At 54.7% G+C, this 24,478-nt stretch overlaps 1 protein-coding gene across 1 annotated transcript; it reads left to right on the plus strand.

Moving 5' to 3' along the window:
• The first annotated feature begins 1,890 nt into the window (after positions 1-1,890).
• On the plus strand, positions 1,891-24,478 carry SLC43A1 (solute carrier family 43 member 1). The gene is made up of 14 exons (XM_028111241.2): positions 1,891-2,069; positions 11,060-11,237; positions 11,347-11,402; positions 11,538-11,614; positions 13,940-14,032; positions 16,069-16,202; positions 17,092-17,270; positions 18,354-18,500; positions 18,597-18,632; positions 18,844-18,982; positions 21,292-21,433; positions 21,655-21,728; positions 22,636-22,759; positions 23,867-24,478. The coding sequence occupies exons 1-14, from the start codon at positions 1,916-1,918 to the stop codon at positions 24,011-24,013; spliced, it is 1,680 nt and encodes a 559-aa protein (XP_027967042.1). The 5' UTR covers positions 1,891-1,915; the 3' UTR covers positions 24,014-24,478.

Raw genomic sequence — 24,478 nt, forward strand, 5'->3', positions numbered from 1 at the left:
CACCCAAGCCCGCCCTTGCATCGCGGCCAGTCTGCTCTGAGTCGTTCTCTGTTTTGACCAAGGATACAGAGGGCGCTGCCCAACTCATCTGGGGGGCCCGAGGGAGAAGGTGAGGGTGAGGGTGTGAGGGTGAGGGTGGAAATATTAGGTGCTGGGGCGTGTGCCGGGGGACAGTATCTGGGGACCCGACTGCGAGTCACGTGCGCGTGAAACTCGACCTAGGGGGAGGGGAAGAAAAGGGAGCCCCCGCCCCTACCTCAGGGCGCAGCCCGGGACGAGTGTAAATACAACGCTTAACTCAGTGGATCCACTTGGTCTATGCCCCACCTCAAGAATCCCGGGTGCCCGGCGGGTTCCCAGCCCCCCGACTTCACCCGAGGGGACTGAGGAGGCAAGGACACCGGACAGCGGCGCTGAGTCCCCGAGGCGGCCCGGCCCCGGCGCGCAGAGAAGTCCGAGCGCCCGTGCGGTTCGGAGCTGGGCCCGCGGGACAGTGGACGCCGAGTGTGGACGCGCCCTAAAGGCGCTGCGCTCCCGGAGGCGTAGCGTCCGCGGCTGCAGGAGGCGCGTTTGCCCCCAGACCAGAGGTGAGCAGTGGATGTGGGTGGCGGGTCCCCAACTGCGGGTCCGCTGAGAGCCCCCCCGGGCCGGCTCCCACCGACACTCGCAGGCTCCCCAAGAAAAACCCGCTCCCCGAGCCCGTGGGTCCCGCGGCGCACTGTCGCGTCTCTCCAAGTGTGCCCCTCCCTCCCCTTCCCTCCGGCCCCTCGGACTCCCCTCTTCCTCTCGGCCTGGTCGGCTTCACTTCCTCAGTTTGGAGCAACAGTCCTGTCGGAGTTTGAACGGACCCGCGGGCGCGCGGGAACCCAGAGCCCCATTTCACAGATGAGGGTACTGAGGCCCGGGGAGCCGCATCTGGTGTCCTCCGCCCCTCCCTCTTGCCCTTCCCCCCCTTCCCCTTCCCCGTCCCTCTCCTCTCGGCGGTGTCCGTCTCCCCCCTGCCGCTCCCCGCCTCCGCGCCGCCCGTGTCCCGTCTCCTCCCACGGTGGTGGCGGCGGCCGCGGCGGGGGGAGCTGGGGCTCCTTCCCTCCCTCTGGTAAACACACCCGCCCGCCGCCGGCCGCTGGCCCATCCGCCACCACTGTCCTTATAAAGTCAGCGGCCGCGAAGCTTCCTGGCGGAGCGCGAGCCCCCTTCCCCGGCCCGAGAGCGCGGGCTGGCGCGGATGCGTGCCGCGTGGTGGTCCGCGCCCCGCCGAGTGAGTGAGGGGCGCCCCGACCCGCCCTAGGTCCCCATCCACGTGGCAGCTGTTGTCCAGGACCGAGAGACTCCAGAGACACGGGTCGCCCGGTGCGGAAAGGGGGAAGGTGGAGGGGGGGCTGGGGCCCGGCCCCGGAGCAGAGGAGTGGTCTTACCCGGGCAGCAGGAAGGGGGGGTGTCTTAGGCGAGCCCCAGACTTCCCCTTCCTCCTCCTGCTTGCTTCTGGGGGTCCTTCCTGGAGCGGGCGGCCGGATACTGGCCAGAGGTGGCTTCAGAGCGCGCTGTGCCCCTTGCTGACCTTTGGGGACTTGGGGAAGTGCGGATTTGGGCCCGGGCAGCGGGGCTCTGCGCGTTCTGGCCCGGGTGGAAGAGGCCGGCAGCGCGCCAGGAATCTGTTGCGCTCACACAGGACCTTCCTTGTTTCCGATAGTGTCCCGGCGGGAGCCCGGCGCCGCGTGAACCGCTGGCACTGCTGGTGCGCCCAGAGCCAGGTTGGCGGCACCCGCCGGGAGCCCGGGACCCTGGGGCCTTCCCGGGCTGGTTCGAGGGGTCTCGGGAGCCACCATGATGCGAGACCCTTCCCGGGGGCCGCTGCGGGGGCGGGGAGGGGGTCCCCTCGCTCAGCGCGGTGTTCCTGTGCAGGCTCGCGGCCAGCATGGCCCCCACGCTGCAGCAGGCGTACCGGAGGCGCTGGTGGATGGCCTGCACCGCGGTGCTGGAGAACCTCTTCTTCTCGGCTGTGCTCCTGGGCTGGGGCTCCCTGCTGATCATGCTCAAGCAGGAGGGCTTCTATTCCATCGTGTGCTCAGGTATGCCCGAGGAAGGGCAAGTCCGGCTGGGGGAGGGGCAGTAGAAGGGCCAGGTGGACGCTGGAAAAGAACAGGTGGCCGAGGGGACAGAAAGCAGGGCTGCCTAAGACGGAGCACTGGGCAGGAGTTGGACAGCCCCACTTCTTGACCTCTTTACACTTCCCCTAGAGAGTGGGTGGTGTTCTGCTCACTCTACCTCGTTGATCTAATCCAGTCTTCACGGAATGCCAGGTATCCTGCTGGGTATTCAGACACCAGGACTGACCCGCAGAGCCCTAAGTCTTTGGCAGCCTCAGGTCTAGCTAGAGCAAGATGAAAACCCCTAGAAGGAGAGCTGCTGCACCTAGCTGGGTGAGGGAATTTTTTTTTTTTTAAACCAGGGCTCCTGTAAGACTAAACAAGACAAAGGAGCGCCTACAGAGTGCACTTGAACTTAATAGGTCTGTGCCCATCCTCTTCTAAGACTTTGAGCCCCCAGGGGTTCAAATCACCCATCTGCCAAGGTTAATAAGCCTGCATTGTGGAGGGACCCTGTTTTCCATTTCAATTCCTTTGGCTTCTGAGCGGCCCCTAATGAGGAAGTAGGAATTGTAAGGCTCCTGAGTGGAGGGGAGAAGTCCAGGTCCCCTCTGAGTTGTTTATGCTGAAGACTGGAGAGGACCTGCTCTTTGTCACCTCCTGTTCTTGATGCTTGCCACTGCCCATCCTGTACCTCCTTCTTGCCTTACTCCACCTGTTTGGTTTGTTTTTTTGTAATCAGCTTTATCGAAGATTAATCTACATCACACATTTTGATGAGACTTGACAAATGTGTGCCTCAGGAACCATCATCCACCACAATCAATATTTAGAATATTTCCATCACCCCCAAACTCCTGCTTCTCTTTTGCTGCCCATCCCTCCACCTGTGCTTTTTTAAAAACACGTGTGAAAACTTTATTAAGATCTAAGTTGTATACCCTACAATTCACCCATTTAAAATATACAATTTTTAAATTTTTTTTTATTATTTTTTAAAGATTTTATTTATTTATTTGAGAGAGAGAGAGAATGAGAGAGAGAACACGAGAGGGGGGAGGGTCAGAGGGAGAAGCAGACTCCCCACTGAGCAGGGAGCCCGATGCTGGACTCGATCCTGGGACTCCAGGATCATGACCTGAGCCGAAGGCAGTCGCCCAACCAACTGAGCTACCCAGGCGCCCCTTAAAATATACAATTTTTTTTAAAGATTTTATTTGAGAGCAAGAGAGCAGGAGCAGAAGGGAGGAGCAGAGGGAGAGGGAGAAGCAGACTCTGCTGAGCAGGGAGCCCAACTCGAGGCTCGATCCCAGGACCCTGAAATCATGACCTAGGCCGAAGGCAGCCGCTTAACCGACTGAGCCACCCAGGCGCCCCTAAAGTATGCAATTTAGTAAGTTATGCAGCCATCATCATAATCAATTTTAGGACATTTTCTTTACCCCAGAAAGTAATCCTGTACCCATTAGCAGTGCCTTGGTTTACCTAGGACAAAAATAGATTTTTTTAAAAAAAACACTTGTTACCATTTAGTAAACCCCCAGCCTCCCACCCCTGGGGCTTCAAGCTACCAGGACACAGCCACCCCTCCCCCTTAATCTTCTTTTCAGCTCTTCTGTTGAAAAATTTGGTCTTCCCAATGATGGGCGGCTTTGCGGAGCCCTCCCTTTCTAGCACTCTGTAGCAGCCTGATTTAACCCATCAGTGATAGGTGCTGTTTGAATATTTCATCTATATGGCATCTTATAAGTGGTCTTTTGTGACTGGCTTTTTTTCACTTAGCATGATGTTTTCAGGGTTGATCCGTGTTGTAGCAGGTGTCAGGACTTGGTTTCTTCCCATTGTTGAATAATATTGCACTGTATGGATCGACCACATTTTATTTATCCATTCATGAGCTGATAGGCATTTCCTTCCATTTTTTGGCCATGATGAATACTTCTATAAACACTTAGGTACAAATTTTTGTGTGGAGCTAGGCTTCCCTTCCTCTTAGGTATTTACCGAGGAGTAGAATTGCTAGGTCAGAAAGTAACTCCATGTTGAACCAGACTGTTTTCCACAGTGGCTGCCCCGTTTTCCTTCCCCACCAGCGGTGTAAAGGGTTCCAGTTTCTCCACATCCTTGCCCACACTGATGATTGCTTGTATTTTTTATTATAGCCATTCTCGTGGATGCAAATATCATCTTTTGATTTGGAATTCCCTAATGGCTAATGATGGTGGGCAACTTTTCATGTGTTTCTTGGCCCTTGGTATATCTTCTTTGGAGAAATGTCTGTTCAGATTCTTTGGCCATTTTTTTTTTAAGATTTTATTTATTTATTCATGAAAGACAGAGAGAGAGAGAGAGAGAGAGAGAGAGAGAGGCAGAGGGAGAAGCAGGCTCCCAAGGAGCAGGGAGCCCGACGTGGGACTCGATCCCAGGACCCTGGGATCATGACCTGAGCCGAAGGCAGACACTCAACCATCTGAGCCACCCAGGCGCCCTCTTTGGCCATTTTTAAGTTGGGTTATTTGCTCTTTTATCATTGAGTTGTAAGAGTTCTTTATATTCTAGATACAAGTCCCTTATGAGATCTACAGTTTGCAAAATTTGGCTCCCCCTGTGGATGGTCTTCTCACATTCTTCATGGTGTCCTTGGGAGCACAAAAGTTTTTTAATATTGATGAAGTCCAATCTCTCCTTTTCTTTGCCATTTGTGTTCTGGTGTCATGAATAAGAAATCCTTGCCTAACCTACAGTCATAAAGATTTATGCCTGTGTTTTCTTCTAAGAGTTTTTATAGTTACAGCTCTTACATTTATTTTTTTTATTTTTTATTTTTTTTAAGATTTTATTTATTTATTTGAGAGAGAGAGAATGAGAGATAGAGAGCACGAGAGGGAAGAGGGTCAGAGGGAGAAGCAGACTCCCTGCCGAGCAGGGAGCCCAATGTGGGACTCGATTCCGGGACTCCAGGATCATGGCCTGAGCCGAAGGCAGTCGCTTAACCAACTGAGCCACCCAGGCGCCCTACAGCTCTTACATTTAGATCATCGGTCCATGTGGGGGTATTTTCATCTGGTGTGAGGTGTCCACCTGGTGTTTTGATCTGTCCGGAAGTGAGTATGCGTCTGAGCCCGGTTGTCTGGGATCCCTAGAGGTGACCCAGGCGAACCCTCCTTCTTTCTTAGAACTTACTTGTCCACTCTTGGAAAGCAAGGCAGAGCATGTCTCTCTTCCCCCGGCTCTCCTTCCCTCAAGTGACTTAGCCTAAATCCTTGAGCCATCAGGCTGATTGGGGGTGCTGTACCCTCAGTCATGCTGCCCTATCAAAAGTGGTTATTTTCTGTTTCTTTTAAACATTTTTTTAAAGATTTTATTTATTTATCTGACAGAGAGACAGTGAGAGAGGGAACACAAGCAGGGGGAGTGGGAGAGGGAGAAGCAGGCTTCCTGCGGAGCGGGGAGCCCGATGCTGGGCTCGATCCCAGGGCCCTGGGATCGTGACCTGAGCCGAAGGCAGATGCTTAACGACTGAGCCACCCAGGCGTCCCGCTTTTAAACATTTTTTAAAAAGATTTTCTTTATTTGAGAGAGGAGTGAGCACGAGAGCGAGAGAGCACGAGTTGGGGGAGGGGCAGAACGAGAGGAGAAGCAGACTCTCCAGCTGAACAGGGAGCCCCGATCCCAGGACCCCAGGGCCCCAGGATCAGGACCTGAGCTGAAGGCAGACGCCCAACTGACTGAGCCACCCAGGCGCCCCTATTTTCTGCTTCCTGAAGCCACATTCACAAGGACACCGAATCAGACCAGGAATGTGTGTCCCCACAGTGTGTGGAAAGAGCCAGGCAGCATGGCTTCCGACTCTGTGTCTCTTGGCTTATTTTAGGTGTTTACTTAGCTTTCTGAATATCTCAGTTTTCCCTTATGTAAAATGGGACCAATCATCCCTACCCCATGGGACTGCTGTGAAAATGAAGTGAGAACAAGCATGTGGACTACAGGTGGAGGTCATTATTATGTGCTGGACCCAGTTTTGCTGTCATTTGCCGTGTGACCTTAGACAAGTCACCCATCCTCTCTGGCTCTCCACTTCTAAGTCTGCAAAACAGAGTGGTTGTCCCTCATCCTTCTTGCCACAGAGTAATGATGTGAACACCAAATGATGGCAGTTTAAAAATGTGGAGTTCATGATTGAGGTGTTCACTAGTGTCGGCCTTGGGCGTCCCTGGCCACACCCTCTGTATTCTCAGTGTTTTGTTTTTGTTTTTTTTAAGATTTTATTTATTTATTTGAGAGAGAGAGAAAGCACATGAGAGGGGGGAGGGTCAGAGGGAGAAGCAGACTCCCTGCTCCGCAGGGAGCCTGACGCGGGACTCGATCCCGGGACTCCAGGATCATGACCTGAGCTGAAGGCAGTCGCCCAACCAACTGAGCCACCCAGGCACCCTTTCTCAGTGTTTTCTGTTCCCCCTCGAGTTGTGCCCTGGGGTGGGCGGTCGAACCACCTCTAGGGGTGTCAATATTTGAAGAGGGCTCTGTTACTCAGAATTCAGGCAGGGGCAATTCAATTTAACACATACTACCATATATCCAGCAAAAGTTCCAAAACAATAAAACAACACCTAAAGTTCATCAAACCTTTACTGTTTGCTATTTAGATCTTCAGTCCTCACAGCAGATCTGTGATCTAGGTATTATTATTAACATATTTTGTAGAAGAGAAAGCTGAAGCTCAGAGAGGCTAAGTAACTTGCCTGAGGTGACACAGCTAATAAGGGGCAGAGTGAGGATTCAACCCCAGATCTGACTCCACGACCTGTCTCCTGGTCCTCATGGGAATAGTGTAGACGTCTCCAACCTCCTTTAGCTTGGAGTTCTCCTGGGGCAGTCCTGCCATAGACGAGACAACCAGCTAATCCTACAGGTGTTTGGTGAATGTGACTGTCAACTGCAGAAAAGTGAAGCATCAGGGTGTGAGGATGATGATATCTTTTCTGTGTCATAGGTACTGTTTACTTAATGCTTCCTTTTAAATCAACCCATTTAGGGCACCTGGGTGGCTCAGTTGGTTGAGCGACTGCCTTCAGCTCAGGTCATGATCCTGAAGTCCCGGGATCGAGTCCCGCATTGGGAATCCCTACTCGGCAGGGAGTCTGCTTCTCCCTCTGACCCTCTTCCCTCTCGTGCACTCTATCTCTCATTCTCTCCCTCTCAAATAAATAAGTAAAATCTTTAAAAAAAATAAATAAATCAACCCATTTAAAAAAAATTCGCCGAATTTTAAAGTTTAATATCCTTGGACTCTTGGGTTTGATTGTACTTACCCATACACACACATCACACACATATGTGTCTGATACATACACATATGTATCTATATGCATCAGAAACACATATACGCACATAGATATGTGAATATATTGGAAAAACATATGCAGGTTTCTTTTTTTTAACTTTATTTTTTTAAACATTTTTTTATTTTTTATTTCTTTTTAAGATTTTTATTTATTTACTTGACAGAAAGAGAGTGAGCACAAGCAAGGGGAGCGGCAGGCAGAGGGAGAAACAGGCTCCCCGCCGAGTAAGGAGCCCGATGTGGGGCTCGATCCCGGGACCCTGGGATCATGACCTGAACCGAAGGCAGATGCTTAATGACTGAGCCACCCAGGAGCCCCATATGCATGTTTCTTTCTTTTTTTTTTTTTTAATGTTTCAGTTTATTTATTTTTTAAGATTTTATTTATTTACTTGACAGAGAGAGAGATCACAAGTAGGCAGACAGGCAGGCAGAGGGAGAGGGAGGAGCAGGCTCCCCACTGAGCAGGGAGCCCGACGTGGGGCCTGATCCCAGGACCCTGGGATCATGACCTGAGCCGATGGCAGACGCTTAACTGACTGAGCCACCCAGGCGCCCCCATATGCATGTTTCTAATGTACATATACATGCATACATTTTTCCAATATATTTACATATGTATGTGTGTATATATGTGTGTTTCTGATATACATTGAAATGGCTAATAACTATGAAACATCAAAATCCATTCCCTGTACCCCCTAACCCATCTTGAGTATCCCACATGCTGTGCATACAATTTGGGAAGCACATTCTTTTCTAAGGCTTCAGCTCTACCACTAACTCAATACATTTTCCCTGTCCCACCCCATGCCTCACTTTACTTGCCTATACAAGTGGGGCCGTTGGATTTCGACGACCTTTTCTGTTGTAATTGGCATGGATAGAGTTCTAAGGAGCCTTTGCAACTTGGGCTGGCTTTATCCAAGAAGTCTGGCTTTAGCCAACTACCAGAGTGATCAGGCCTCAGGAGCTAGCTCATGTTAGCCAGGCTCATAAGAGGTTGATGATAAACCAGACAGACTGGCGCACTAACTGACCTTGATTACTAGCCGTCCACAGGCCTGGCATGCTCCACGGATGGAGGAACACGTCTCACCAGCACCAACACCAACACAAGCTTGGGAAGCGCCCTGAGCTGCTGCATTCAGGACCGAGGTGTCCTGTAGGGGACAGAAGAGTGCTGGCCTTGGGAGACTGTCTTGAGTCCAAATGGAAGCCTGCCTGTAGGAAGAGGTGTGGCTGGGAGTTGCCAGCTTCTCAGAGCCTCATTGTCTGTAAAATGGGGATCATCGGGCTCACTCTGCAGGGAGGTTGTGAGGATCGGATGAGATACTGTATAAAAAAGCCTGGCACAAAGTAGGTGTTAATTAATCCAGAGCTAGTGGGACGGTGTAAGGGAAGGTGCCATCTGATGGTGAAAGACTGAGGAGTGGGGCCAGGGTCTAATTTAGGGGCTGCACGCTCATATGCCAGCAGGGGTCAGGCAGGTCATAATAACTAATTAATAATCAGAATTTAATAATCATAATAAAGTAGGGCAGGTGTAAGATGGCAAATGTCCGGGAGCTACAGCAGAGGTGAGGACTTGGGTGGCCTAGAGAGGGCAAGCTGTGGTGGGAAGGGGTGACCCCCACTCAGCGCCAGCAATAGCCAGATCTTCTGGCTTCTTTCTCTCTCTCTTTTTTTTTAAACATTTTATTTACTTATTTGAGAGAGAGAGAGAGAGAGAGAGAGACAGCATGAGCAGGGGAAGATGGAGAAGCAGGCTCCCTGCTGAGCAGGGAGCCCGAGGCGGGGCTCAATCCCAGGACTCTGGGATCACGGCCTGAGCCTAAGGCAGACACTTAACTGACTGAGCCACCCAGGTGCCCCGATCTTCTGGCTTCTTAAAGAGAAGCCAAATTGTTTGGGGATACGTCCCGATTTTAAACTGCACCCAGTTACAATTTGCATGCCAAGCAAAACACGTGTGTAGGTCACTGCTGGTCGCCTGTTTGCTGCCTCTGGCCTAAATGATCTTTGCATCTTTCCATTTCTTTCCACTTCACCCACTGCCCCAGCTCGGTGCCTGGCATACAGTAGATGTTCCGGAAGTACACGGAGACTGAATAAAGTGAAGCAGACGAACCTGGTGGAGAAATGAAGAGTGATCGTGACCACCACGAAATTAAGGGGCTAGCCTGAATCCTAAAGGCCATGGTCTGAGCCCCCCCACTGCTTCTCCCACGGGCCTGAGCACTCTCCCCCAGTGTCCCGGGCAGCTGGTACTGTGGCCGGCTCCCCGTGGCCTGACGTGCCTCCTCCCCCGGTTGGCCAGCACTCATGATCCGAAACTTCTTCCTCATATTCTTCCTTATGTTAACACACAGGTCACTTCACCCCTCTGCTGCCTGCAAGCCCTTCGGATATCTGAAGTCAGGAGTCATTGTGCCCACCCAGGGCAGGTGCTTTCCCTCCCAGCATTCAGGCATCCTCACGTCCTCCTGTGTTCTCTTGACAGCACCCGTCACTCTTCACTTTCCTTTTTCCTTCCTTCCTTCCTTCCTTCCTTCCTTCCTTCCTTCCTTCCTTCCTTCCTTCCTTTCTTCCTTTCTTTCTTTCTTTCCTTTCTTCTTTCTTTCTTCTTTTTCTTTTTCTTTCTTTCTTTCTTTCTTTCTTTCTTTCTTTCTTTCTTTTCTTTCTTTTCTTTCTTTCTTTCTTTCTTTCTTTCTTTCTTCCTTTCCTTCTTTCTTTCCTTTCTTCTTTCTTTCTTTTCTTTCTTTCTTTCTTTCTTTCTTTTTCTTCCTTCCTTCCTTCCTTCCTTTTTCTTTCTTTCTTTCTCTTTTTTTTAGTGTAAGCCTTATGCCCAACATGGAGCTTGAACTCACAACCCCAAGATTGAGTCGCATGCTCTACTGATTGAGTCAGCCAGGCGCTCCAAAAGCACATGTCACTCTTTCATTCAGGGTCCTTTTGTTTACTTGTTTAGTATCTAATATAAGTCCCACAAGAGCCGAGAGCTTCCGTTTTTATTCACTGTGGGATCCCCAGCACCTAGAGAAGAGGCTGACCACATCGAGACCCCCCGGGAGGGCCACCACCTACCCCTTCATCAGCTGTTTCAGGAGAACCTTCTCTGGGCCAGGCCCTGTGCCAAGCTTATCTTCCCCAGCTGAATCTCCTAAGGAACCCATGGGTTAGGCCTCCTCCGCTCCCTGTCACAGGCTAGGGGCCTGTGGCTCAGAGAGAGGAAGCAACTTGCTCAAGGTTGCCCAGCCTATAGGGACGGCAGTGGGAATTCAGACCCTGGTTGGGCTGCCCTCCTGGTGCACCCCCGAGTGCGCCCTTGGCAGTGATGCCTAGGCAAAAAACGGGGCAGGGAAGCAGCCACCTCATGACTTGGTGAGCACTGAGTGAAGTGAATTGCCCTCCTTCCCCTTAACCTTTTTTATTAACTTGTCATGACTCCAAGTTAGCAGTTTACCTTGAGGATGAGTCCTCACCAGAGTAGATAGGACTCTGGGCCACACTCAAAGTTGCCAGGTTGGCAGGAAGTCCTAAGCTCAGGAGCCCCGGCCCCAGGCCCTTCTGTCCTGCGCCCAGCAGCTCGTGCTGCTGTGTGCTGAGCCCTCCCTTGCTTCCTCAGCTGAGAACACCACCAACATCACCCAGGATGAGCAGTACAAGTGGCTGAGCTGTGACGGCCAGGAAGAGATGCTCAACCTGGGCTTCACCATCGGCTCCTTCGTGCTCAGTGCCACCACCCTGCCACTGGGGATCCTCATGGACCGCTTTGGCCCCCGGCCCACGCGGCTGGTCGGCAGGTGAGGCAGCTGGGCCTGTTGGGGGCTGGAAGGCGGGCTGGCACCACAGGGCGAGGAGAGGCTCAGAGTGTTCACGGGCAACTCCTCCCCCTGCCCTGGGTCTCCACAGCGCCAGCTTCGCTGCATCCTGCGCCCTCATGGCCCTGGCCTCTCGGGACACCAGAGGTGAGCTGTTTGGCCTCTCGTGTGCCCACAAGAAAAGAATGGGTGGATGCAGGTGGATCATCTGCCATCCCAGCTCCTCCCTTGGCCTTGCAACAGCTCCCCAAATGCCCTCACCCATCCCTCTCCCCTTCCCAGTTCTGTCTCCGTTGATATTCCTGGCGCTGTCCCTGAATGGCTTTGGTGGCATCTGCCTAACGTTCTCTTCACTCACGGTGAGTGTGACAGGCCCCACTTGGCAGCAGGGCACCCGGGAGTGGGGTGGGGGTAGAGGTGAGTGAGGGGGAGAGTGGGTGAGGGAGGGGCCAGTGGCTGCAGAGCAAATGCTTGTGTGGGTCTGGAGCCGTGTAGGCTGCAGCTCAGGGTGGGTGTGAGGCTGTGCACGTGGGGATGCGACAGTGTGTGAGTGTGGGTGTCAGGCTGTGCGCGTGTTCCGAGCACGGAATGCCTGCCCGGCTCTGTTCTACACACTGGGGCCACGGAACAAACAGAACTGCCAACTTCCTCACCTTCCTGGAACTTCCGTTTGGGGGGTGTTGAGCGACCAGGCAACCCCCCAAACAAGTAAACTCAGAAATGATGTCAGTAGTCCTAAGTGCTGGAAAGAAAATAAAATTGGGTGTCGCGATGGATAGTGACAGGGAAGGAGCAGCTGGGGTGTGCGTTTGCCACGTTGTGTCTTGTGTGATGCTCTAGATGGGGAAGGGCGTGTGTCCGTGAATGTATTTGTGAGTGTATGAGGTTAAACCGTGTGAACTTGCCGGCGCTTGACTGTGCTGGACCTACAGAAACAGCTTTTCCCATGACTCCGCCTCTTACGTATGTGTGTTTGGTGTGCGTGTTGCTCTGAGTGTGTATGTTTATAGATGTGAGTGAGCGAAAGGGTTAAAGGCTTCTGAGTGTGTGGTGGGGGAAGGGTTCCTGGCTGGGCCAGCCTCAGGCTGTTTATCCCTGACCGCCAAACTGGGTGTTTTTGGCTGAATTTCACCTCACCCAGCAGCCGCCTTTAATTCCAGCCTGGGACATTTCACAACTCTCTAAGGAAGCGGATCCCTTCCTCCCCGCCTCCCTGCGCAGCCCCTTCTCCACACTGCGCAACTTGGCTCGGGCCCTGAATCCCTTCCCTCCCTTGCCCTGCCCCGCGCTGCGGGGCGCCCAACCTCGGACCTTGCCCTGGCCTGCTTGGCGGTCTCTGCCCGCCGCCCCGCCGCTCCTCCCCCTGCCCCGCCGCTCCTCCCCCTGCCCCGCCGCTCCTCCCCCTGCCCCGCCGCCAGTAATCTCCAGCCAATAGCAGGGCCCGGCGCCCGCCCCGCCCCGCCCCCGCCCCCGCTCCGGGCCTCTGCCCTAGCCCGCCAGGACGGACCCAGCCGGCACGTCCAGTGCTGCCCAGCCCCTCGGCCCGGGTTAGCCAGGTCGGCCTCGCGCCCTGCCCCCTCGCGGGGGCGCCAAGGGTTCCGCCGCTCTCCGGCCCTGGCCCTGGCACTTTCCTCCTGCGTCCTTGGCGGCGTGCCTTGCAGATACTGGGTGTCAGGGAAACCTCTGCCCCAGTGAGGGTCAGCCTGGTCCCACCCCCTTTTCATAGCCACTTGGAAGGTGGTGGAGGACTCCGTTCTGCGTGTTTACCATCTTCCTTTCCCAAGGTATTTGACGTCCCCTTCTTGGCTTCGGTTACCCCCTTTGTAGAGAGGGTTGAAGTTTGGTATGGCATCTAAGGCCCTTCCCAGCTATGGGATCTGTTGACCTGGGGAGGATGGTGGGGCCAGAGGGGGGTGTACACAAAGGGCACCGTGACTTTGCTTTCTCCTCCCCGGAGGACCTGGCTCAGGCGGGTGAGCAGAACATATGATCAGTTCTCTACTGGTGGGAAGTCTGGGCCTGCTCTGGACGTCAGAGCCGCCTCTCCTAGACACCTGGCCTGCCCCTGCCCCTCATTTAGCTCCACCCTTACCTCCCTGGCACCTCCTATGATTTGTCCTGGCTCAGCAGACTTTGGCGTCACCAGGAGGGTTAATTCCAGAGCCAGCCATGGTCACAGCCTTGGGGCCTGGGAAAGAGCAAGGATCTCCAGAACAGGGGAGAAAGTCAGTAACTAGCTCTGTGAACTTGAGTACATTTCTCTCCCTCGCTGGGCCTCAGTTTTCTCATCTGTCAAATGGGTTGCACTAGATCAGTTTTTCTTAAACACCCATTGCATGGGTTATTAAGAGGCGTCACCCTATAGAAGGTTTCCATTAACAACTAACTTTGGAAACCCCAGGGGGTTAAGCAAAATTGACAAATTTTTGTCTTTGAGGGCATGTCCGGGAACCTTTCAGATGCTAAAGTGCATTGGGAGTCTCTAGGAGGCTGTTGGCTAGTTTCCAACCGTGATTTTGCCTTCAGACTTTTCTGCAGCATCTCCCGGAGCTAGTGTTCCTGGAGCTCACTTTGAGGGCTGTGGGGCTGGGTGCATCCAGGCTTTACCCCACGGGGCTGGGCAAGGGGTGCCCTGGGTGGCTGTGAGGGTCCCCCGGCTCACTAGGGCTGCTTCCCTCCCTCAGCTGCCCAACATGTTCGGGAGCCTGCGGTCCACGTTCATGGCCCTCATGATCGGCTCCTACGCCTCTTCTGCCATCACGTTCCCGGGAGTCAAGGTATTGGGAGTGTTTGGGAGTGGGGGCAGTGAGGTCACTTGGGTTTTCTTTTTGCCTCGACACAAAAACTCGGCGGGGCTGGGTGAGTAGTGGCTGGCGTGTCTGAGGATCCTGTTCCTGCCGGTTAGAGGTCCGTCCCTACCACGATGGGGCAAAGCACTGAAGCGTCATGGGGAGAGCCCGGATGTTGCTGTGGACCCACAGGTCTGACCTCCCTGCTTTGCCCCCTTCCCTTTACTGCTGCCCCAGGCCAAGCCTCCATCCTCTGTCCTGGGCTAGTTCAAGCCTTCCTAGCTGGTCTCCCTGCCTTTGACCTTCCCCCTCTCCAGTCTGTCATTCACATGACTTCTATTTTTTTCTATTAAGATTTTTACTTATTCGAGAGAGAGAAAGCGAGAGACAGAGCACAAGTGGAGGGGGAGGGGCAAAGGGGGAGAAAGAAGCAGACTCCCCTCTGAGCAGGGAGCCGGAGCGGGCGGGATTCCAGGACCCAGGGATCACGACCTGAGCCGAAGGCAGACATCTGCCCAACCAACCGAACCACCTAGGCAGCCCCTCACATGACTTCTAGAATGCTCTTAGTTGGAGGCCTGGCTCACTGACAGAATCAAGTCCAACTTCTTCAGGAATGCATTCAATGCCCTTGACCTCTCTGGCCTCACCCAGGCTTTCCTGCCACGACTCCTTGTCCTGCCCTGGAGAGACTGTTTGCCTTGGGTCCAGGGTCATGAATGTAGTCCATACCGGGCTGGAGCCTGGACAGGTCCGACTGGTGGAACTAGAACCAAAAGGCCTGAGTTCTAGCCTGGGGGCAAGCTTGGGGCCTCATTTCTTCCTCTGATATCAAAGGACATCAAGGCGTGATTTCACCTGGGCCATCGCATACCCTTCAGATTGCACCTGGGGTAGTCACGTTTGTTAGTTTAGAAAGCACGTGGGCGCCTGGGTGGCTCAGTTGGTTAAGCGACTGCCTTCGGCTCAGGTCATGATCCTGGAGTCCCGGGATCGAGTCCCACATCAGGCTCCCTGCTCAGCAGGGAGTCTGCTTCTCCCTCTGACCCTCCCCCCTCTCATGTGCTCTCTCTCTCTCATTCTCGCTCTCTCAAATAAATAAATAAAATCTTAAAAAAAAAAAAAAAAAGCACTTGCTAGGCATCCGGAAGGAGTTTGAGAGTGCATTGGTGGGGGTGGCCATCAACTGTTCAGGTAGCACGAGGCATGGAGGGTGGCAGGTTCTCCCTTTTCTTTGAAGCACTGTCCCGTCTGCAGGGAAGAAAGAGCATCCAGGCCCCAGGCTGAGGAGGAACAGAAATGCTCCCAGGCTGCACGGGAGCTCTGAGCCAGAGCCCGAGCGGACGGCAGATGTCAGTCATCCCAGGCAGGGAAGACAGGAGGAGGGACACCATCTCTGTGTACCTGGCTTCCCCGTTGGCACCGAATCCCAATCAATTCAGAACCTACTTGTCCTGGGGTGGGGAGGCCTTGGGCAGAGCCCTTGCATGTGTTCCCATACACACACACAGTTGTCCTGTGTACCTGGGAACACCTGTGCAAGGAGAGATAAGGCTTCTCAGATTGGGTTTGTCTTTCCCTCAGGGAATGTGCCAGGAAGGGGAAAGATAAACACAGTTAGGCCTGGGAAACCTAGAACATTAATTTTTCTCTTTTGTACATAAAATGAAATGGCATTTTTGTGTGAAAGCCAACATGCGCATGGACTCATAGGCACATTTGTGTGCCTTTTTTAGATAGTAATTGAGATTTCAAAGACCTTTTGTGCTTGTGGCCAGCAACTTCAGCTCCCTGTGGGAACTGTTTCAGACCTCGTTAGGGGGCTGGGGTTACAAAGGAAGAGGGTGGTGGTCTTCTGGGTCTGACTCTTCACTTCTGGCCTCAGCTTCCTCATCTGCAAATCAGGCACAAAGAACGGGGTAAAAGAAACCTTGTCTCGGGCCACTGGGGCCCGGGCTTGGCCTTGGGCTGGAAGAGGTGGGGCCTGGCAGCCACCCCCATGGGCCTGCCCCCTCCTTCCACAGCTGATCTACGACGCCGGAGTATCCTTCGTGGTCATCATGTTCACCTGGTCAGGCCTGGCCTGTCTCATCTTTCTGAACTGTGCCCTCAACTGGCCCGGCGAAGCCTTTCCGGCTCCTGAAGAAGTCAACTACACGTGAGTGGCTGTGTCAGGAGGGGGGCTCCCCTCCCTGTGGAGGGAGAGATGGGGGGGCGGCGGCAGTGGTTGTGCAATGCACAGAATCAGCTTTGGTGTCAGAGAGACCTGCATTTGCAGATGGCCTCTGTTTTCTCATCTGTACAATGGGCTTCATCCTCCCCACCCACAAGTGTTTGAATAGACGTGGCATCTAACAGGTGGTCAGAACAGGGTGACTGGTACTGGTAATGTCCTTTCTGAGTTTGGAGGGTGGGATCAGAGTAGGAGGGATCCCAGCAAGGGTGCCGTGTGCCGTATGGTCCCAGGAGGGGGATACAAAGACTCAAATACCCCACCCTTTATGGGGCAAGCTAAATGCCAACTTTTCCCCACGCCCTATCAGTTCAGTGGGGGTGGGGTGATGCTCCACAAGGAAGCACATAGGGTGCCGGTCGAAAGCTGATGTTTTTCCAGTGTCTTCTACAGGCCAGGCACTGTGCGTAGCTCTCATACCATTCTCAACAGTCCTATGATGCGGCTTCTGTTATTAACTCCGTTAATAACAAAGGCTCAGGGAACAAAGTGACTTTCCTAAGGTAGTACCACCGAAGGAGGGTGAGGTAAAGCTTGGAACCAGGCTCTCTGACTCCAGAGTCTGAATTCTTAATGCTGCCTCCATGGCAACAGCCCAGGTTGCCTCACGACTCACCCACCCTTCACTTACTGGGCGCCAAGCTGGCCCCTGGCCTGGGCTCTGAGTGACAGACGCAGTGGGCACATCGGTCAGTGCTAGGTCCCGGGGTGCTCAGCATCCCTGGGCCCGACTAGCACAGACCTGGAGAGGCAGGCTGTTGAGGGCAGGGTCTGCATAGCTGGTCCCCACATGCCCTGGCCTGGCTGCCGGCAGGAAGAAGATCAAGCTCAGAGGGTTGGCCCTAGATCACAAGGTGACAGGTGACCGCTTCTACACCCATGTGACCATCGTGGGCCAGCGTCTGAGCCAGAAGGCCCCCAGCCTGGAGGAGGGGGCTGACGTCTTCATCTCATCCCAGGATGTTCGTGGCGCTTCAGAAAGCCCTCCTGAGAGTGAGTTGTCTGGTCAGGGAGGGTGGGCCCTCAGGCTCAGTGAGCACTCATCCTAAGCGCTCATTCTCTCCCCTTGTGTTCTCTCCACACCCCATGATGTAGGTGGGCCATGCTCCCCATTTACAGAATGGGGGGAAATCAGAGCTCAGAGAATTCTGGAAGTTCAGACTCAGGGGTACTCTGCTGGATTCCTGGGTGAAGGAGGGAGGGAAGAGCTTCCAGAAGGGCAGGCTCTGCAGGCCTGTGGGGCAGTCGGAGCAACCCTCTGAACCGCTAGCTTCAGACCCTGACTGCTCCGTGAGCCCGCGGCCAGGCCCGGCCCTCCAACGCCCGGCCGGCCGGCTGGCTCCCCCTGCTGGCTGGACGAGGAGCTGCAGCCTCCTGCCTGGGCCACTTCCCAAGGTATCAATCAGCTCCCAGATTAGGGGAAGGTACACCCGCCTTGGAGTCAAGAGATGGGGGTTTGAGTCTGCAGGCCATGTGACCTGGGCAGGTCCTGTAACCCTGCTCTGGCTTTCCTTATCTCTTAAACTAGCAGCAATAACACCCACTGAACAGGGAAGTTAATCGTGAGGATTAAATGATCCACGGATGTGGAAGCTCTGTTCCGGGCCCAGGGGTGTGCAGGTGTGAGGGCGTTACCCGTGCCGCTGGCCTCTCATGGCAGAGTGAGGCCGGGCAACCTGCTGCTTCCAGCCCCTTGAGCTTGAGCAAGTCACTGAGCTCTGGGCCTCAGTCTCCTCAACTGTAGAATGTGCTAAAGAGAGGGTTTTGTATGCTTTGAGTAATGGGATCGTATGTGTCAAGTGTGCGGCACATAGTGCTTAATACATAGTAGCTAGAGTTATTATTAGCACACCAGCGTGGACATCCAGAGGTCACCAAAAATGTTCTGTTGCAATCATTATAAAACTGGGCAAGAACCTGGAGGCCGGTGAGTCCAAACAGTCCTTTGTGAAGAAACCAGTCCCTCCAGAGTGCCATAGTGCGTGTCAGAGCCCCCTCTGGAACTGCATCCGCTGGGACAATCAGAGGGAAATGGAAGATCGGGAGGCTCAGGGGCGCCCTCTGCTGTCTCCCCAGAGTCCGTCCCCTTCCGCCAGAGCCTCTGCTCCCCCATTTTCCTGTGGAGCCTCCTCACCATGGGCATGACCCAGTTGCGGGTCATCTTCTACATGGCCGCCATGAACAAGATGCTGGAGTACCTCGTGACTGGGGGCCAGGAGCATGGTGAGGTGCTGCTGAGCCCACTGGGGGGCCGGGGGCACGGGAGGGTCACCCTGCTGAGCTCCTCTCACTCTGGCTTCGCTCCCCACGCCCCATCAGAGACGGACGTCCTGAGAAAAAGGGCGGCAGAGACAGGTAAGGGGGTGAGGCCCGGCCCACACCCGGCCCACCACCGCCTGCTCCAGAGGGGGCCTGGGCCCACCCTCGGAGCTCTGGTCACTCGGGGCATCGAGGAATCCGGGGGCGGGGGGAGGCCCTTCCGGCACCCCCTGTCCTGCCCCGCAAGTGGGCTGCTGGCCTCCGTCGCGCCATCCCCGGACTCCACTTCTCCTCCCGTCCTGCCCAGTGGGGTTCTACTCCTCCATCTTTGGGGCCATGCAGCTGTTGTGCCTCCTCACCTGCCCGCTCATCGGCTACATCATGGACTGGCGGATCAAGGACTGTGTGGACGCCCCCAGTGATGGCACTGCCCTCGGAGACGCCAGGTGACCGGCACAGGGGTGGCCACAGCTTGTCACTCTTTCTGCGCGTTCACAGCCAGCATCTCATTTCATTCTGTCCAGAGCCCTGGGAGAACAGGAGCCTCTCCCCATTTTACAGAGGAGGAAACTGAGGGGGGTGGGCACGGCTTGCTCGATAATAAGTGTAGCCCACCTCAGGTGCTGACTGAGCACGAGGTACCTTGCGTTGTCCTGTTGAGTCCTGCAACAGCTCTCTGAGGGAGGTGTGGTGTCCTCATTTCACAGATGAGGACGCTGAGACCCAGAAAGGTTAAGTAACTTACCCAAGATCACACAGCTTTTGTTTATTTTATTTTAAAGATTTTATTTATTGGAGTGCCTGGGTGGTCCAGTTGGTTAAGCGTCTGACTCTTGGTTTTGGCTCAGGTTGTGATCTCAGGGTGCTGGGATCAAGCCCTGGGCCTCCCTGCTCAGTGGGGAGTCTGCTTCTCCCTCCCCCTCTGCCCTTCCCCCCACTTGTGTGCCCGTGTGTGTGCACTCTCAAATAAATAAATAAAATATTTTGTTAAGGGATTTTATTTATTCACTTGAGAGAGAGAGGGCCCAAGCAGAGGGAGGGACAGAGAGAGAGAATCTCAAGCAGATTCAAGTATGGAGCCCAACACGGGGCTCAATCCCAGGACCCAAAGATGGTGACCTGAGCGGAAACCAAGAGTCAGCCGTTTAACCGACTGAACCACCCAGGCGGCCCCATCACACAGCTTTTAGTAGCAGGTTGTAGAACCTATGTTATAAAGGGTATACCCTAAAGCCTTCTTTAAACAGCTAACATTTATTGTCTCATATAGTTTCTGAGTCAGGAATCTGGGAATGACTTAGCTGGGTGGTTCTGGCTCAGTGTCTGTCTGAGTCTGTTTGAGCTGCTATAACAAAACACCACCAACACATTGGGTAGCTTAAAAACAATAGAAAGTTAGTTCTCACGGTTCTAGGAGCTGGAAGTCCCAGATCAGGGAGCCAGTGGTTGAGTGAGGGCCCTCTTCTAGGTGGCAGACTTCTCCCTGTGTCCTCACATGGCCTAAGGAAAAGAGAGCTCTGTGGTTCCTCCTTTATAAGGGCACTAATCCCATGAGGAGGGCTCTGCCCCTTGTGACCTAATCACCCTGCAGAGCCCCACCTCCTAATACCATCATGTTGGGCATTAGGATTTTCAGCATACGAATTTCGGGGGCGCACAGCCATTCGGACCATAGCAGGGTCTCATGAGGCTACGGTCTGGCTGTTGGCAAAGGCTACAGATATCTGGGGTGTTGACCAGGGTGGGAGAATCCATTACTGAGCTTCCTCACGTGGCTGTTGGCAGAAGAGGCAGCCCCTTTCCACTTGGGTCCCTCCAAAGGGCTGCTCACCACAGGGCAGCTGGCTTCCCCCAGAGCCAGGGGTCTAAGGGAGGGAGACCAAGATGGAAGCCTCTGTGTCCTTCAGTGAAATCTCATGAGTGACGTATCATCGCTTCCGTAGTGTTCTGTCGGTCACAGAGAATAACCGGTCTGGTGTGGGAGGGGACGACACAGGGTATGGCTAGCTGGAGGTGGGGCTCACTGAGGCCCAGCTTGTTGGCTGGAGACCACTGTTGGGTCTTGAACTGGGGTTTTCTGACTGCGTGTGTTCTTTTTGTGTTTGTCCTGAGAGGATAGGAGGGAAGGCATCTTAAGGAACAATCCAGTGGCTTCCCTCCCCAGCATTGGTGCCCCAGCCCTGGCTCCCAGCCTCCTGAAGTCAGGGCCATCTGTGTAGGATAGATGGGCAGCCTGCCCTCATCTCAGCCTACTGACCTCTCCCTTCTGGGGCAGCCCTCAGAGCCCTTGATTGTGCCAGAGCGGGGCTTGCTGGACAGTCAGGGGCCAAGCTGCTATCCCCAGAGCAGCATCTGCTTTTGTCCAGGCTGATGGGCAGAGACGCTTTTGTAGGGGCTTCCTGTGGGAGGTGGTGTGAGAGCTCCCAGTTCTCCATCTTCCTTCCCATCCTTGAGCCTCAGACTTCAGTGTGTGTGAGACATAGCTGGGCTGTTTGTCCAAATGCAGATTCCTGGGCCCCACTCCTGAGATTCTGGAGGTGGGAGCCTGGAATCTGCATTTTAAAGAAAGGCCCCAGGTGATACTGGGGTCGGAGGTGGGGGAGCCACATTTCGAGAAACAGGGCTGGAGAAATGGCCTGCTCCCTTGGCTGCCCCCACGGCAAAGGCACAGCAGAAGAGGGGAGGCCAGCCCGAGAACCAGGGAGCTGCTGGGGAGGTGGAGGCAGCGGCCAGTGAGATACCCTGTTCTCCTCAGGGATGGGGTTGCCACCAAGTCTGCCAGACCCCGCTACCGCAAGATCCAGAAGCTCACCAATGCCATCAATGCCTTCACCCTGACCAACTTTCTGCTGGTGGGGTTTGGCATCACCTGCCTCATCAATAGCTTACACCTCCAGGTACCCACTTCCATCCTCCCCGCCCCCTTGCCTCCCAGGACCCTTCCAGAGGGACATTTCACCCAGCGCCTTGCCTTCCAGGAAGCATGGTTCTCATCCTCTGGGTCTGTTTTCTGGGGGCTGGGTTATCAGGGGCTCAGTGTCCCTCTTCACCTTACCCATCCTTTCTCCTGCCTCCACACGTGGCTCTTCACCTCTTCCCTCTCTCTTTCTGGTTTCAGTTTGTGACCTTCGTCCTGCACACCATGGTTCGAGGTTTCTACCACTCAGCCTGTGGCAGCCTCTATGCAGCAGTGTGAGTCAACCCCTGCTGACCTGCCTTCCCGAGCTTTCCCTCCATAACCAGAGAACCCCAGGAGCAGAGTTGAAAGGGCCCCGGATACCCCTTCACGCCCTCCCTGTGCTCCACTGCCCCCCCCTGGAGTGCTGACTGACATCTCAGTCAGCGGGGAGCTGGGAGGCTGTCTGGGGGGGCCGCCCTCTCGGAGCTTCCCTGGTGGTGGGGCCCCTGCCCCTATCAAAGGCAGCCTGCCCCACCACCAGCCGACTCCAGTGCCAGGAGGTCCTGCCTTAGGGGAAGCTGAAATTCTTGGTTTGATGACGCTTTGGTCCTATGTCTGCTCCCCCCCCCACCCCAAGACAGCCCTGTAGAAATTTCCAGACCGCAGTCTTGCCTGCCGTATCACTCTCCTGCTCCATCTGGGGCAGCCCGCAGTTCCCTTTCCCCTCGCCCTTCTGGTTTCCACCGCCGGCGCTGCTCAGTGACTCCGGTGTGTGTGGTGACAGAGTGGTCACCATTCTCAGGTGCTTCCTCCATGCGGCACGGCGCAGGACCCCTGACCAGTGTCAGCAGAGGGCAGCCCTGTGTCCTTCACCTGCTCCAGCCAGAGCCTCGGAGTCACCCTTGATTCTGCCCTTCCTCACACTCCACGTCCAGTCCCCAGCAGTCGGCCAGTTCCCCATCCACAGACCGAAAATGCAACCCTCTCCTCCTCCCCACTGCCACCCCCCTGCCCCGGCCGAGCGCCGCAGCTCCCGGCGGGCTCCCCAAGCCTGCGCTCGCCTCCCTTGGTCTATTTTTAACACAGGCTGGAGACACCTGTTGGGACATAAGTCTTTTCCTGTCACTCCGTGGCTTCCTGCTACACTCTCAGAAAAAGCCAGAGGCTTTGTTATGGCTGAACAGGCCCCCCTATTGACAGGTTCCCCTCCAACCACTTCGGGACGCTGACGGGCCTGCAGTCCCTCATCAGTGCTGTGTTCGCCCTGCTCCAGCAGCCGCTTTTCATGGCCATGGTGGGACCCTTGAAAGGAGAGCCCTTCTGGGTGAGAACTGGGGGTGGCATGTGGGGAGCCGGACCCCCTTTCCGGGGGGTTCTGAGGAGTTGGGGCTGGGAGAGGGGGGCTTGTATCTGATAGAATCCCTGACTTCTATCTCCGACTGAAGGTCTCTAATCGGGGGCTTCCCAAGCTGGCTACCCATCACAACCCCTCACAGAGTGAAAAATAGATTCCCCAGCCTGCCGACTCAGCGCCTCTTGCTCCGGGCCCAGGAGTGTCTCTGGAAGAAGCTCCAGGCGCCTGGTGAAGTGGCCCAGTTCTGATGCCATCTGGTTTCACCCAGGGCACAGATGCTCTCTCTCTCTTAGCACCTCTGGAAAGGGGAGCCTCCAAACCCTCTCAGCTCAAACACCCTCAAGACGGGGCAGCAGCCTTTGGTATGGTTAGAAGGGTTTTTCCTTCCACCGACCACACGTCTGCCTCCCCAAAGCTGGTCCTCTCTCTGCCCTGTGGGGCCACCTGTCCCGTAACCCTTCTCCCAGCAGAACGATCAAGAAAGGACAGTCACGGTTTGTGGGGTGCTCACGACGTGCTGAGGTCATCTTTGCCCTGACGAGGCACTTAGAGTCAAGGCGATTTGCCCAAGTCACACAGCGCGAGTCATGCAGAGCGGGATGTGAGCCGAGGCCACGCCCGTGTGAGGGCCACTGTCCTGGGCCTTCCGCCCCCCGGCTGCATGCCTGGGCTCCTTTCACCACTTGCCAACCTCTTCTCACCAACCTCAGTGGGGATCAGGGGGCTCCTGTCGTCAATGTCCCCAGCCCAAAAGGTTGCATTTCAGAAGGTGCCCTGGATTGGGCACCAGCCCAGACTTCCCCAGTATCTCCCCAGAGGGCACCAGCTCGTGTGGGCACTGGCCTTAGGGTTCAGACCGCACTCTGATACTTTATGAGGCTGTTGAACATTAGGTGAGATATTGCTGAAATGGTGATTCAACACGGTACGTGCTAGCCATATTACTCATTCTGGCCCAGGACCTGGAGTGAAAATGGCTGCCTCCTCCTCTCTGTTGGAAGCTGAGGAGGGTCCTTGAGGGTGAAGAGGGAAAACTGGTACCTACTTGACTCCTGTCTCTCTCTCCTTGCCCTCAAGGTGAATCTGGGCCTCCTGCTCCTCTCACTCCTGGGCTTCCTGCTACCTTCCTACCTCTTCTACCACCGTGCCCGACTCCAGAGGGAGTATGCCACCTACTGGGAAGGCCCAAAGAAGGTGCTTGGCGGCTCTGAGGTGACCGCGTAGACCTCTTAAGGCCAAGGGACCTGGATGACAGGCAGCCAAGGCCTGAGCAACCAAAGGGAATGCCTCATGGGGCTTTTCTACCTGTAACATACACACAGAGCTGGGCCATGGATTTATAAATACCAAGAGAAGTTCTATTTTTGTAGGGACTTGCTAAAAGGGAGGAAAAAAAAAAAAAACCTAAAAAAAAATTTCCCCAAAGCAATGCTCCATTGACTGAAGACAGCCCCTGTGCTAGAAGGATTGGGCCTTCTTCCTTCTCAGATTGGCGGATACCAGGGTGTGGGGCTGCCCTTTCTCTAGGCCTGTATCCTAGGGGCCTGCCTCCTGGTGCCCCCTGGGGGCTTGTGGGATCAACAGGCAAACAGGCTACCCCTAGGGTTCCAGCTAGGCAATGCCCAGAGCCTGCGTGTGTTATATGCTCACGTGTGTAGGTGTGTGTATGAAACAACCTTCCCCTCAGAG

The sequence above is a fragment of the Eumetopias jubatus genome, unplaced genomic scaffold (assembly GCF_037043125.1).
Source record: "Eumetopias jubatus isolate StellerSeaLion01/CBP00866 unplaced genomic scaffold, mEumJub1_p1.0 scaffold_13, whole genome shotgun sequence".
Classification (NCBI taxonomy): Eukaryota; Metazoa; Chordata; class Mammalia; order Carnivora; family Otariidae; genus Eumetopias; species Eumetopias jubatus.